Source organism: Suncus etruscus, chromosome 9, assembly GCF_024139225.1.
Source record: "Suncus etruscus isolate mSunEtr1 chromosome 9, mSunEtr1.pri.cur, whole genome shotgun sequence".
Taxonomy (NCBI): domain Eukaryota; kingdom Metazoa; phylum Chordata; class Mammalia; order Eulipotyphla; family Soricidae; genus Suncus; species Suncus etruscus.
In genome coordinates, this window is record NC_064856.1 from 49,766,464 (window position 1) to 49,782,845 (window position 16,382).

At 37.1% G+C, this 16,382-nt stretch overlaps 1 protein-coding gene across 1 annotated transcript in view; it reads right to left on the reverse strand.

Annotated features, from left to right (window-relative positions):
• PPME1 (protein phosphatase methylesterase 1) overlaps nt 1-16,382 on the reverse strand; it is a 70,967-nt gene that overhangs the window by 28,902 nt on the left and 25,683 nt on the right. Inside the window, exons 2-6 of the mRNA XM_049780312.1 lie at nt 15,089-15,183; nt 13,980-14,071; nt 8,045-8,102; nt 7,234-7,285; nt 1,994-2,148 (exon numbers count right to left, since the gene is read on the reverse strand). Of these exons, the coding sequence (XP_049636269.1) occupies nt 1,994-2,148; nt 7,234-7,285; nt 8,045-8,102; nt 13,980-14,071; nt 15,089-15,183 (452 nt within the window). The remainder of the gene's footprint in view (nt 1-1,993; nt 2,149-7,233; nt 7,286-8,044; nt 8,103-13,979; nt 14,072-15,088; nt 15,184-16,382) is intronic.

The following is a 16,382-nucleotide window of genomic DNA, read 5'->3' on the forward strand; positions in this document are numbered from 1 at the left end:
GTGGCGAACAAGTTCAACACAAAGAGCCAAAATTTTAAACTGTGGGAGTCAGAGAGCCACACCACGCAGTGACTTGCCAAAACAGACAAACACGCACACAAAAGCACATAATTTTAACAATAATATATTAAACACATATTGCATTTTGCCATTTTGAGTGAGGGTAAAAAATCCTGCAGTGATGGTGAGGGTGTGTTGTGTCCTCCACACTAAGAACTAACTGCAAGATGTGACCCCAACATGTGACACATGGGTCCCCCGCTCGCTGGCCCGTGCAGCTGTTTCTGAGGGATGGGAAATGGGATGACGCAGCATGGGGGCAGGACTTCACGCTTGGAGATCTCTCCTCAGAGGTCCCTCCTCAGAAGCAGCAGAACAAAATACAAACTTGGCAAAGAGACACAGTAGACAAAATAATAAGAGGCAAAGAGCCGCATTCATTTTGGCCGGGAGCCACATGTGGCTCTAGAGCCTTGTGTTCGCCATCCCTGGCTTATGCAATTGAATCACTTTTTTTATTTTCCTGTAGGTGGTGCTGTGACTTTAGAGTTATTGAAGATTTTCCCCACTCCTCACTCCACCCCAGCAAGTTCTCTTTTTGTATGGTGATGGGGAGAAGAGTGAAAGCTACTGGAATGATTTTATTTTGAAAAAATTTCAGTAAGGGGCCAAAGTGATCCCAGTGGGTAGGGTCTTGTATGTGGTTGACCTTGGTTCAACCTAGCACCCCATATGGTCCCCTGAACCTGGCAGGACTAATTTCTGAGCTCAGAGCCAGAAGTCAACTCTGAACACCACCTGGTGTGGCCCAGATCCCCTCTCCCCAAAATCAATGAATTAATTATAGTGTTACCCATGGAGTGGGAGAGGCATAGAGAAACAGTCCAGAGAAAGTGTTAAATATGTCTCTATTTCTATATTCACTCCTGTCTTCTAATCCTGATATACTTACAGTCTTCTAGGCCCCTATTGGCTATATTATTCCTTTCACATGTGCCTTGGAAAACCAAGCTGCACAAGATAAATAAATAAGTCTTTTTTGGTAGTATGTAGCAGATTTTCAAATGTATTTTATTTTGGGGGAGGGGGTCACACCCGGCAGTGCTCAGGGATCACTCCTGGCTCTATACTCAGAAATCGCTCCTGGCAGTCTCAGGGGATCATATGGGATGCTGGGATTTGAACCACCGTCCTTCAGCATACAAGGCAAACAAACGCCTTACCTCCATGCTATCTCTCCAGCCCCTCAAATGTATTTTAGCCGGAACCTTGGCTTGTAAACTCTATTACATCTTCTGGAAGACCGTGAGTTGTTTTTTTTTTTTTTTTTTTTTTTTTGTTTTTGGTTTTTCAGGCCACATCCGTTTGATGCTCAGGGGTTACTCCTGGCTAAGTGCTCAGAAATTGCCCCTGGCTTGGGGGGGGGGGGGAACGACCATATGGGACGCCGGGGGATGGAACCGCAGTCCTTCTTGGCTAGCGCTTGCAAGGCAGCCACTTTACCTCTAGCACCACCTCACTGGCCCCAGAGGTTTTTTTTTTTTTTTTTTTTTTTTTTAAGACCATGAGTTTCTAATAATATAGAAAATTATATAGTGTAGGAAATTAGTAAATGGGGGAAGGTGGCCAAAAGTCAGAAACTTTTGTGATATAAATCTTGGGGATGTGATGTGTATTATGGTGAGAGAGTGGATCAAAACACTTTTCACCAGAGAAAAATTATTTTAATTATGTGGGGTGATGGCTTTCAAAATGACATTGTGATCATATACATATGCTGAATTATTACGCTGTGTACCTGAAACAAATTATATATCAATCATAGTTCCATTCAAAAATAAAGCTCTTGAACTGCTATTAGCACAAACTAGCACTAACTGAAAAGATAAAATATATTCAAGATGAGTGAAATCAATCAATTAAAACAAGATAACAATCTGTCATGATATCTCTAAGACATTAAATTTTTTATTTGGTGAAAAATAAGATTTACCTTCTACCACATCAATCATACACAAACCCAGAAGGCTTGGCACTAGATTGGATGATGCTGTGTGAACGGCAATAGCGCCACCCATGCTATGTCCAATCAACATAATTGGAGGAGGGAGGTCCCCATACATGGCTTCAACCACATTGCAAACATCTCTGCAAAGAGAAGAGGAAAAGCTGAGAAAGTTACCTGGCAACGCTTTAAAAATGATTTCTTTACCTAAAATCTTCATTTGATCTCTTAATTATAAGACCTAATATGATGGTCTACTAAATCATCTTGCAAATCTACCTCTAGTCCCTATACATGTAACTATACATTGTCCTCTCCTGATAACTGGCAATTTCAATACTATAAACCCAAAATCTTTGGTTTTCCTTTACACTTTCACTATTATACAAATTAAATACAATTACATCAATTACACAAATACTTACATTTTTGTTAGTTTTTTTGTTTTTTTTGGGGGGCCACACCCGTTTGATGCTCAGGGGTTACCCCTGGCTAAGCGCTCAGAAATTGCCCCTGGCTTGGGGGGACCATATGGGACACCGGGGGATCGAACCGAGGTCCGTTCCTTGGCTAGCGCTTGCAAGGCAGACACCTTACCTCTAGCGCCACCTCGCCAGCCCCGGCACAAATACTTATATTTTAACTAGAAATTTAAACTAGAAATTTTGAACAAATCAATAAAAGATTTTATGTCTTAGTTTTCCCATCTATAAAACAGAAAAACTGATTAATAAGCATTACAATGTATTGACGTTTGTGTCAAAGATAAACTGTAAATTACTTTTTACTAAGTGCACTTGTATTAATTATTTATACAGTTTCAATCTGAATAAAATAAAGACTATCCACTTATTCTGTGGATTGCTTGAAGGATTGAGGCAGGGAACATAAAATTGCTTTGAAAGAAGTAAAGTACTATACAAATGCTAATTATTATTTACATTTTGTCACATAAAGCTATTTGATGTTTGAATATAAATTTAAGTATAGTGTTCTGAGAAACTAGAAAGATGTTCACACTAATTTTTATTGGCTTCTGGTCTACTCTTTATAAGCAGATATGTTAATATAGTAAACCATAAAGCTTTGAAAATGAGAACTGAAGTATCAATTTTGATTTTTATTTGCATGCATGCTTACTTTAGCAAGAATTAAGTATGTCTCAAGACTATTTTTCTTTTTGGAGTGAATCAGTAAACTTCAAAGGATAGCTCTGTTTGCTGTGTCAATATATATACCTGAAGCACTCAGTGCTATAATAGGCATGACCATACATACATAATCTTTTAAATATAGTTTCTACAGCATTCAAGATGGCAAAGTAAAAAAAAAAAAAAGATGGCAAAGTAAATGTCATTATTTCTGGAGTCATTACAAAATTTCATAGAACAATTATAGATTCCAATAAAGAATTGCAGCATCTGCTAAGAAACTAATGGGAGATAAAGAAGCCACCCAATTTTACAAATGAAAACAAATGATAGTTTAATATTCTTTTTGAGTTCAATTTAAGGGTAAGACTTTTGGTAGTAACATATAATGAGTAAAACAGAAGAACACTTCTGGAAATTTATCCAAGTTCAGATTTCTTAAAATACTTACGATCTGAGGAGGGTATGTATGTTTTTCAGACATAAAGGTGAACAGAGTAGGAAACAAACCAACTTAATAAGGTAGTTTAGGAAATATATATTCAGATAAAAGATGATTATTATCAATAATCCAAATATCTTCCACCTAGAGAATCAATATTATCCAAATATTCATTACCAAAATTATTGCTTTACTTGAAACATACCCTGATATTCTGTAGAAAAATTAGATTAAGATTTATCAAAGATTACCTACTTATCTACATCTTATAATTCTGGTGAATGTTTTCTAAATGGGAATCTAGTACATGTTTATACTAGATTTAAAATAAGAGTTTTTATTTCTTGAAAAGCAGCATAGCATATCACAGATATAATAGGAAAATAAATAATATTAAAATGACCTAAGCTCCAAATTGGAATTTTACTTTCAGTGTGGCTGCATCTTAAATATGGCTAGGTGCTAAGGTTATTTAAAACAAATTATACTGTCAGCACTCCTTTGTTTATTTTATTTTATTTTTTTTAAAGCTACATCTGGCAGTGCTCAGGGCTCTGCAATGAGGAATCATTCCCAGAGGTGCTCAGGAGCCACTTGGGGTGCCAGGGATCAAATCCAGGTCAGTCACATGCAACGCAAGTTGTACAATCTTTTCAACTCATGTTAACACTACTTTATTTTTTAAACCTGTTTTTGTTGGTGGTGGTGTTGTTTTGAGGCCACAACTGGCTGTATTCAGGGCTTATTCCTGGCTCTGAGCTCAGGGATCCTTCCTGATGGCTTGGAGAACCATTAGATCCCCAAGCCTGTGTTGGCTATGTACATGGCAAGCACCCTACCCACTGTACCACCTACCCAGCTTCTAGCAGCACTACTTTAAAGTCTTTTTTTTTTTTAACAGAATGAATTCAGAAATATCTATGTATTTTATTGCTTTATTTTAGGAAAGAAAAGAGCTCAACTTGTAATTATCTTCATCTACTGTATTTCAATCATTCATTTTTAAACTTCTGATGCCTGTTATCTTTGTCTTTTTTCTTTCTCTCAGCACCATTTCACCCTTCTTGTTCTGCAAAACATACCTAAGGCCTTTAAATATTTATACTTAAAAAAAGTTTGCTTAAAATGGAATAAGAACGTGGGTTTTAGACTTGAAACCATAAAGCTGTTGGAAGAAAGACACCATGATAGTGGTTTCAGTGATTCTTATGGGATTGGACTATACAGGTACACACACACACACACACACACACACACACACACACACACACACACACACGAGTAAAGTATAAAATTTAAAGGGTACTTTACAACAAAAAAAAACATAATTGAAACAAAAAGACAAATTACTGAATGGAAGAAAATATTCATACATCTGACAAAGGGCTAAAATCCAAAATATATAAATAGTTCACAAAACTCAACAACAGAAAAAAAAATCCCAATGAAATATGAGAAGAGCTTAAGAGATAGTTCATCAAGACATACAGCTAGCCAACAGGCACTTACATGTAAATGCTATTACTGATCAGGGATTTACAAATCAAAATGACAAATGAGGTATCAACTCGTACCTGAGAATGAATTAACAAAATGATCAGAAACAATATGTCTCTGAAAGGCAGAAAAAAGAAACCTCATTCACTGTTGGTGGGAATGTAAATTGACTCAGCTTCAACAGAAATAGTATGAAAATTCTTTAAAGCATCAAAAACAAGAGGTTTGACGAATAGTAAAGCTGGTACAGTGCTTGTCTTACATAATACCAATCTAGATTTGATCCCCATCCAATATGGTGCCCTGAGCACTATAACAGTGATTGCTGAGTGCAGAAGCAACTGCTAAAAATCACAATGTGGTCCCCTTCCAAAATAACTACTAAAGACAATCGCCATTTGAGAGACAAGAATGTAAAACAGTGATTGAGCACATGACTTGCATGTGTGAGGTTTTAGGTTCAATCCCTGACATTGAAAAAAATAAATGAATAAAAACATAACCACAATATTATCCAACAACTTCACTCCTAGATATCTATCCAAGGAGCACAAAAACGTTAATTAAAAAGTCATTTACATACCCATGTTCCCTACAGTATTATTTGCAAGAATCAATCTAGAAACAACTCAAGTGCCCAACAAAAGATGAATGGGTAAATAATATGTATCTTATGAAATAGTTTAGTGTGTGTGTGTGTGTGTGTGTGTGTGTGTGTGTGTGTGTGTGTGTGTGTGTGTATTTTGGTTTGTTAGGCCACACCGGTGGCGCTCAAGGGTTACTCTTGGCTCTGCACTCAGAAATCGCTCCTGGCTCAGGGGACCATATGGGATGCCAGGGATCAAACTTGCATCCATCTAGGGTCAGCTGCGTGCAAGCCAAATGCCCTACCACTGTGTTATCACTCCAGCCCCATTATGAAATAGTTTTAAGAAAAAAATAAGACCCTACCTTTGCTATAACATGAATAAAACATGCTATACAAAGTCCAAAGGAGAAATAAAATTCAAGATGATCTCTTGTTTATATGTAGAATGTAAGGAAACATATAACAAAGCAGATAATATCAAATGAAAGTAAACCCTTAGGGCTGAAGCGATAGTATAAAGGGTAGCTTATATGTATATAAGTATATGCCTAATCCTAGTTTGATCCTTAGCATTGCATAGTCCTCTAAGTACTGCCAGAAATACCTCCTGAGCATACACAGAATCAGCACTAGCCTTGAGATCTCCAGGAGTGACTCCAAACCAAAACAATCTTTTTTTTTTTTTTGACCAAAGTGGATTACAAATCTTTCACAGTAATTTTTTAGGTACATAGTGATATCGAATCAGGGGCACTCGCACCACCAATGTTGTCCTCCCTCCACCCCTGTTCCCAGCATGCATCCCACATCCCACATCCCCCTCCTTTACTACCCGGGTTGCTAGTATAACTGGTCCACTCTGTGTCTAGCATGTCTGATCATTTTTTATTTCTACTTAATGTTCATACGACTGTCTGGTCTTGGTACCCTCCATTATTTCCCCCTCAATTTGTGAGGCAAGATAAGACGGTTCAAATTATGTGGTTCTGTTTGAAGAAAAGAAAAAAGTGCTCAGCGATTACGCCTATTAGTGCTCAGTAGTACTGGGGACCAAACTGGGAGTGGCCTTACACAAAGTCTTTCTCTCTCTCTCTAGAAAAAGTATATTAAATCAGGGCAAATCACCTGTATTACAATCACTTAAGTGAGTCTGATGAATGACGAGGTTTGAGATCTACTGTATATGATGTTCTTTTTTTTTTTTTTAACTTTGAGGACTAGGGTCCACTTCACAGATTCTCTTACATACAAACACTTTTCTGAACACAGTTCTCATTATATATCCAAATCCTCAACAGAAGAAATGTTGACAATATTTTCAAAAGCTAATACAAGAAAAATTTACCTTGTGAGGATCATGACATTGAATATACCAAACAAAGTGAAAATTTCTTTCAAGATAAAACAGTAAGAAAACCCCCAAATTAGAAGAAAACAGAAAAAAAATTCTCTGTGCAAAATACTGTCTCACAATTTCCCCAGAACAATAAAGTTTACTATTACTATTAATGAAAGTCAGGCTGTGTTTTAACAATATTAGTTTACTTACTTTGCCATTGTTTCTGCAGATAGGTCTTCAGAGTTCTTTACTTTTGTTTCACCTAAAAATATTTCAAAAAAATCTTCAAGGACAGGAAGCAGAAAAGCAAAAGTATTCTCTGACAAGTATTTCACCTTTGAACAATGTAGTGAGTACATTATTATGTGATGGACTTCGAAATTTTTTGTTATAAACACATCTTTATAATCAATAACTCTAAGTGAATAATTATAGTAATCTAGCAAGAATTTATTCACACTTCTACATCATCAGCATCAGAATTTGGTTACATTAAAAGACATTTCCTTAGAACAATAAGTTAAAAAAATGTATGTGTATATTGACATAATATTTGTAGAAGTGAGATGCCTCAAAATACCCAGATGGAACAAACCAAGTTTATTTTATTGCCACAATACAAATTGTGATATTGAAAACTATTCAATGGGATTAGTCTAAGGCTAAGAATTCACTGGGAATATAGGTCAGTGGCAAAGCCCATGCCCAGCATGTTCAAAGTCCTGAGTCTAATTTCAGCACGGTAGAGTGGCCCATTGAAGCACTGCTAGGATTGCCCTTGTAGGAACTGAGAACTGTTGAACTCAGGCTCTCTGTATGAATGGATTGGAGAAATAGTAAAGGGCTTATGGCACTTGCCTTACTTGCAGCTAACCCTGGGTCCATCCTGGGCATCACAGATGGTCCCCCAAGATTCCCCAGGAGTGATACCTGAGCAGTCAAAAGTAAGCTAAGAGAAAGCACATCTTTTGGGTATACCTTCCCCAATAAGAAAAAGAGAAAGAAAGAAAACTTTACTCACCATGCCCTCGCAGATCCAAAGCCACAATTCTACACTGAACTCTACTAATGATTGCTGCCTACAAGGAAAAGAAAAAGTACTAAATTAACATGTTTGTTAGACAAATGTTTCTTTATTAATAACTGTTGAATGAGCTGCCAATAGAATTCAAGGAACTGAAGGAAACAAAACCAAAACATGTCACTAAATTTTTATAAATCATTTCCTTCATCTTAGTGTGTAGTTTGAATTAAAAGTTCCAACTTAAATTATGACCTTCCACACCTAAATCACTTCTTAAACCTTCATCTTTTAAAATAAAACACAATATATAAGCAACTTTAAGCAATGATCCTCTGAGCTCAGTAATTACTAATAATTTCTGGCCATATCCCTTGATTAACTTCTTTCCCTAGTTTGGAAGGGAATACCTAAATAAGGACCATAAATTCATTAATATCCTGGCCCAGGATACTATAGCAATGTCACAGTCAGATCCTGAAATAACTTTGCAGGCAGTATGATGAAATTAATCAAAAGTTCATGTAAGATGCATATGCAACAATAAAAAAATTACCACAGTTAAAAATATAAATAAAAAAATATATAAATTTAAAAAAATGATGTCAAGGAGAGGTAAAATTTAAGAGATTTAAACAAATCTAAAATAGTTCGGGCCTTTCTCAACCGAACCGGTTTTATTCTTTAATAAGCAATTAATAGTTAAGTACTGTTAGTAAATGTCCCCAGCATTTTTTAACTTTTATAAGAATATAGGAGTGCTCAGGGCTTATTCCTAACTTTGTTCTCAGGAATTACTCTTAGCAGTGCTTGGAGAACCATATGGGATACTGAGGATCAAACCTAGTATGCTACATGTAAGTCAAGTGTTCTTCCAGCTGTACTATCGCTCCAGTAGTAATGGATATATATTTGATCTAGTCCTCTCTAGGCATCAAGTGAGGTAAGAGGCTCATTGATAGATTTTCTAATGTTGAACCATTTTTGCTTTCCTGGGTAAAACCTAGCTTATCACAGGTTCAATCTGCTGTTCCTTTATTTAGGATTCTGGATCTATTTTGCAATTTAAAATTGGTGGAGTTTTCCTGCCACTGTCATAGCCTAGTTTTGGTATTAGATAAATTTTACTATTCTCATAAATTGGGTAACTTAAAATAGAATTATTCTAGGTATCGTTTCTACACAAAAAAATGTTAAAATAAACTTTCTTTTTAGGGTAAAATTTAATATCCCATACATTACAAATATTGAGAACTGAGTAACATGAAATTGTCTTTTATGATACAAGTCTTCCTGATCTTTATTTTATTGGGGGTGGGGTGGGACACACCCGGCAGTACTCAAAAGTTACTCCTGGCTCTGCACTCAGAATCGCTCCTGGCAGGTTCAGGAGACGATATGGGATGCCGGGGATCGATTCCAGGTTCAACCCAGATCAGCTGTGTGCAAGGTAAATGCCTTACCACTGTGCTACCAATCTGGCTCCCTAGTCCCTATTTATATTTTGTGTGCAAACTATCATTTGTAAAAGAGCTTAAATGTTTTCATTTGCAATCACTTCTGCCCATAAAATTTTTCCTTGTCCTCAAATAAACATAAAATATATATAAAATGTCTAGAATAAATCATAAAAAACATTATTTTTTAAGTTATGAGATCCCATATGGGGCTGTGACAGTTTAAGAAGCTAGAATTTGTATTAGTATCCTGACTGAACTAAAAGCTCTCCAAATGTTTTTCAGTGCCTAATATAGTGGTACAGAGGGACTGGAGCAATAGCATAGCATTAGGGCATTGGCCTTGCGAACGACCAACCCCAGACAGTCCCAGTTCGATTGAAATCCCATCCCATATGGTCCCCCAAGCCTTCCAGGAGCAAATTCTGAGCACAGAGCCAGGAGTAACCCCTAGGCGTTGCTGAGTGTAACCCCAAAACAAAACAAAAAGAACCCAAAATAAATAAAATAAAATGGTGGTACAAAGGGGCCAGAGCGGTGGTTCAAGTGTTAGGGTGTTTGCCTTGCAACGCGCTAGCCTAGGGATGGACCACAGTTCTATACCCCGGCATACCATATGGTCCCCCAAGCCACGAGCAATTTCTGAGCACATAGCCAGAAGTAAACCCTGAGCGTTGCCAGGTGTGCCCCCCCCCCAAAAAAAAAGTTGTGGTACATAAAAGCATTTACCAGCAAATTTGAGTTCCTGGGTTTAATCTCCAGAACCATATACATCAATAACAACAGAAAAACATCAAAATGTTCAAATTCCCAGAAACATTGAAAAACAGATGTTAAAAAAATAGATGTTTGGGCCGGAGAGATAGCATGGAGGTAAAGTGTTTGCCTTTCATGCAGAAGGATGGTGGTTCGAATCCTGGCATCCCATATGGTCCCCTGAGCCTGCCAGGAGCATTTTCTGAGCATGGAGCCAGGAGTACCACTGAGCGCTGCCAGGTGTGATGCAAACAACAACAACAACAACAAAATATACATATATATGTTTGCAACTGTTCCAAATAAAGCATTTCAAATAAAACATTGTCCCACCACATGACAACTCTAACATAAAAATGTAGGCTTATATGTGAGTGGATAAAGATATTAAACCTATCTCCCAAAATTTTTAATTTTAATTTTCTCAATAGTGATAGGTCTGGTTCAGATATGCCAGATCATCTTGGCTCAACCTGCAAGGTTTTAAGAATACAAGAATAGATCTATTTCTTCTATTCTTATTTTCTGACATAGTTTCTCAAAGTAATTTCTGACTTTCCTTTGAATTTCTATATTACCTATAGTAATCTCCCCCTTTTCATTTCTAATTCAGTTTAGTAAGCTCCTTTCTTTCTTGGGTCTGGAACGATGGCGCAGCAGTAAGGTGTTTGCCTTGCATGTGGTTGACCTAGGACAGACCATGGTTCAATCCCCTGGTGTCACATATAGCCCCCCAAGCAGGAGTGATTTCTGAGCACACAGATAGGAGTAACCTCTGAGCATCACAGGGTGTGGCCCAAAAAACAAAACAAAAAAAAGCTTCTCTCTCCTTTATGAGTCTTGCTAGTGGTTTATTTTTTTTCAAAGAACCTATTCCAGTGTTCATTGATCTTTTGAATTGTTTTTTGGGTTTCCAGTTCATTAATTTCTGCTTTGGGTTTAATTATTTCCTCCCATCAGCCTATTTTTGGTTCATTTTGTTGATAATTTTCCAATTTTTTAAATTGTTCTATTAAGTTATTTATTTCTTCCTTCCTGATTTTTTTTGCAAAGCTATAAACTTTCCTCTTAATACTGCTTTGGCTGTGCCTCACAAATTCTAATAATTCATATCTTCATTCTCATTTGTTTCCAGGAATCTTTTAATTGATTCTTTGATTTCACCTCTAACCTATTTGCTGTTTAGTTTCCAGATATTAACATTCTTTCTCTGTTGATTTGTCTTCTAATTTCATCGCATGATAATCTGAGAAAGCAGCTGATACAATTTCTAAACTCTTGATTTTAGGGATATATGATTTTATAGTATAGAATATGGTCTATATTGAAGAATTTCCCATGTGTATTGTAGAAGAATGTCTTTTCAGCTTTTTGGGGATGCAAAGCTTTTTATGTACCAAGTCATTCTCTTCTATGTCTTCCTTCAGAGCCAGTATACCCTTCTTGAATTTTAGCCTAGTTGACCTATTAAAAGGTGACAGGGTGGTGCTGAAGTCTCCAACTATTATTGTGCTGTTACTGATGTCTTCCTTCAAATCTATCAGCAATTCTTTTTAAATATTTTTCAGGCCCCTAAGTGGGTGCTTATATGTTTAGGTTTGTGATTTCTTTCTGTTGTATATATCTTTTGATTATTAAGAAATGTCCATCTTCATTCTTATCATTTTAAGTTTAAAGTCTGTGTTGATTGATAATAGTGTTGCCACCTTTTTAAGGGAGTTGTTTATTTGAATGATTGCCTCCAACCTTTGACTTTGAATATATTTGCTGATTATTCAGATGTGTTTCTTGCAGGCAGCAAATGTTGGACTCAGCATTTTGATTTATTTTCCCACTCTATGTCTCTTTATTGGTGTATTTAGTCCATTGACATTGAGAGAGATGACTGTCATGAGATTGTCATTTTATTGTAGGAATTTGGTTTTGTAGGATTTCTACTCTCATGTCCTCGCGAGTCTTCTGGGCTTTCCATTCCATCATTTCCTTAAGTTCTTTAAACATCGTTAACATTTACTTTCTAAAGTCCTGATCAGAGATGTTATCATGTGGCAAGCGTTGGTTGGGTCTCCAGAATGAACATCTTCAGTCACAAGGTTTAGTGGGGTTCTGCGTAGTTTTCCCATTGTGAACTCTGATGTATGGGACTTTTATTAAGAGTTGTAGTGCAGCTCCTTGACTGGAAGAAATGTGCAGCCATGGAGTGAAGCAGTCTAGCTGGTCTGACACAGTCAGCTGAGTTTAAACCTTTTTAATTGCCCCCACAAACTCCACCCATAATCAACAGGCATATGTATCTGGGTTAATGTACCAGACATCTGATTTCAGCTAGCACTATTTTAATCTAATCTCTGGTTATTGCTTACACCGCTCTTGCTGGTCTGACATGGTTAGCTGGGTTCAAACTGGGTTGGGTTTTTTCCCCAAAACTCGACCCACAAACTGACAGGCAGCTGCATCTGGGTCTGAATTGATGCAATGAAGGTTTGATTCCAGCTGGCATTTTTTGAACCGAATTTCTAGTAGCTGATTTTATTAATAGTGAACTCCGAGACTGGAAAGATATTACCACAGTGAAATGCTTAATATAAAATATACATGTTTCAAATAGTATCAATAATAATATGAAACATCTAAACTGGATTTTTTATAGCTTTCCTATTAATACTTTGGGTACAGTGAAGCAAATAAAATCTATTTTACCTGGTTTATTTTTTATTTTTTTATTTACTGCTAGAAAATTTTAAATCACAAATGTAGTTTATGTTTTTATCAGCTTTCTTCAACCTTTTCACACCTTTGGACTGACACCTGTCTCACATTCTGAACCATAAGCCTGCAGTTATATAACTGAAGAGACAAACCAGTGTATTTTCAACAGTTCTACAACTCCAGCTTAGCATCAGTTCAAAGACCACTGACTAAAGATTACTGGTTTGTAGTTCTACTGGACAACACTGGTCTAGAAACATGGAAGGGTCTGACACTTATGGGGAAATCATAGTCATGTCTTGAGAAAAGAAACAGCAAACGAAATGGGTAAAATAACTCAAGTAAGTATAAAAATACATAATGTGTAAAGATATTAGGGAAACAAAAGGAAATAAAATTATTTCTGTCCTCAAATAATTCATAGTAGTAGAAGAGCCAAGAGGATGCTTTTATATTTAATAATAATATCACTATCAAGAAAAACATAAACTAAAAAAAAAAAAAATCCTCCTGGGCCCGGAGAGATGGCACAGCGGCGTTTGCCTTGCAAGAGGCCGATCCAGGACCAAAGATGGTTGGTTCGAATCCTGGTGTCCCATATGGTCCCCCGTGCCTGCCAGGAGCTATTTCTGAGCAGACAGTCAGGAGTAACCCGAGCACCGCCGGGTGTGACCCAAAAACTAAAAAAAAAAAAAAAAAAAAAGAAAAACATATAGTTAGGGCTTTACTCAACTGTACAACATTGTACAGCCCTTCAGAACTATACTTTGGAAATACACAGATTCCATCACCTTTGTTCCAATACACATCTAACAGAAAATTTTCTGTTAGAACATTTCATAAAGAGCTTGAAGATTAATGCACTAAAGTCACCCCAGTTAAGAAGCTAGATAGCTCATATTCCTAACCTTCCAATATCAAGCCAATGTGAGTACAGAAAATAGTTAAGCTAGTCATAGTCATACAGAAGTAAACAATGATTATACAGACATCAACTTCTACCATCACCTTACCGTGAATACAGCCCAGGAAAGGGCAGAATGGCCTCCTCCATGCAGGAGTAGCAGCACTGGACCCTCTGAACCACTCTTATAAACTCGAAAAGTGTATGAATAGTTAAAGAGAATATCTAAACTTATAATCATTGAATTTCTGATTATTTAGTCATAATAATACTGATTAGAAAAATCAGGTATGGGGCCGGAGAGATAGCATGGAGGAAAGGAGTTTGTCTTGCATGTAGAAGGTCGGTGGTTTGAATCCCGGCATCCCATATGGTCCCCTGAGCCTGCCAGGAGTGATTTCTGATTGTAGAGCCAGGAGTAACCCCTGAGCACTGCCTGGTGTGACAACCCCCCCCCCCCCAAAAAAAAGAAAACTCAGGCAGCACCACTAAATTATTGGCCAACTTGAGATTTTTCAAATTTAAAGAGACAAACAGAAGTTTCTGAGCTACCAAAGCTGTTTTTGAGACATGGAGCAAGAATCACCATTTTTACCAGGGGGTAGAAAAATACCGTTGCCTTAATGAGAGAGATTACAGTTTCAAGATTATAGATCCTGAACCAATTCAATTCTCCCACTGTAAAAGTTTCCCTCTGGGAAACCCATAAAACCTTTTTGCTGGGCCATATAGAAATCCTTTCAGACATGAAGCTCACCACAAAGTGTGATGAGTGCAGTTAGAGAAATAACTACACTGAGAACTAGCATAACAATGTGAATGAATGAGGGAAGTGGAAAGCCTGTTTAGAGTACAGGTGGGGTTGGGGTAGGGTAGAGGGAGATTTGGGACATTGGTGGTGGGAATGTTGCACTGGTGAAGGGGGCTGTTCTTTACATGACTGAAACCCAACTACAATCAGATGTGTAATCAAGGTGTTTAAATAAAGATATTAAAAAAAAGAAATCCTTTCGCAATTTAAATCTTAATCCTTTTCCTAGGTATGAAAATTATATAGTCAAGTAAGAGAAAACACATACTTACAGGAATAAGCTATATTGTATATAGTAAAAGGGAGATAAAAATAAAATAAGCAAAGGAAATAACATTTTAGAAATTATACATCTTCTAAATTATAATTATTTTCTTACTAAAAGTAAGTCAATTTTGTAAAGGATATATCCTTTCCAGTTTCATTCTCTACTTCTACATCTTCCATGGACTCAAAGTACTGACTCCAAGAAACAGGAGAAAAGTCTCGCTTTCTTCCAGGGCTAAGGAAAAAGGAAAAAAAAGAAGATTTTAAGTAAAAATTATATGTGAAAAATAAAATCTTGATCAAAAAATTTAAATATAATTCTGAAACAAGGGTACTTTCTCTTAAAAATACATTTCATATAAAAAGTATCATAAAATGTTGCTACAAGTTCCAATATAAAAGTTTTAGGAAGTCCATTATTATATTGTAATTACAAGTGAATTCCATGCATAGATATTCCCCAAACCTATTAACTCTCATTCTTTGTTCTTAATTTTGAGGTGGGGAGCCACACTTGGCTGTGCTCAGAGGTTCTCCTGGCTCTGCATTTAGAGACCACGTCTAGCAGCCTCAGGGGACCATAAGGGATGCCAGGAATAAAATCTGGATTGGTCACATGCAAGGCAAATGCGTTACCCACTGTACTATCTCTCTGGTCCTTTCACTCTTTATGTTCTTATTTCACTTTATGTCACTTTATGTCACTTTAATATCATTTCTGTTGGGCTGGAGCGATAGCACAGCAAGTAGGGCATATGCCTTGCACACAGCAGATCTGGGTTTGATCCTCAGCATCCCAGATGGTCCCCGTACAAAGCAAGGAATGACCCTGAGCACAGAGCCAGGAGTAATCCCTGAGCATTGCTATGTGTGACCCCCCCCAAATATCATTACTGTTGTACTTTTGACAATAATGACTTCTATTAACCTACAAACAAGATAGTTTATATTTAACAATCAATATATAATCTTCGTTAGAAAATCAAATTGTAGGGCTGGGCGGTGGCGCTAAAGGTAAGGTGCCTGCCTTGCCTGCGCTAGCCTTGGACGGACCGCGGTTCGATCCCCCGGTGTCCCATATGGTCCCCCAAGCCAGGAGCAACTTCTGAGCGCATAGCCAGGAGTAACCCCTGAGCGTTACTGGGTGTGGCCCAAAAACCAAGAAAAAGAAAAAAAAAAAAAAAGAAAATCAAATTGTAGAAATCCTAAAGTAGAAATATCAATTGATTTTTTGTTTGTTGTTTGTTTTGGGGTCACCCAGTGGTGCTCAGGAAATACTCTTGGCTCTGTGCTCAGAAATTGCTCCCGGCAGGCATATGCAATGCCGAGATTCGAACCTCCGTCTGTCTGTCCTGGTAGCAGCATACAAGGCAAATGCCCTATGACTGTGCTATCTCTCCAGCCCCATATCAATTGATTTTAGAAAATAATATA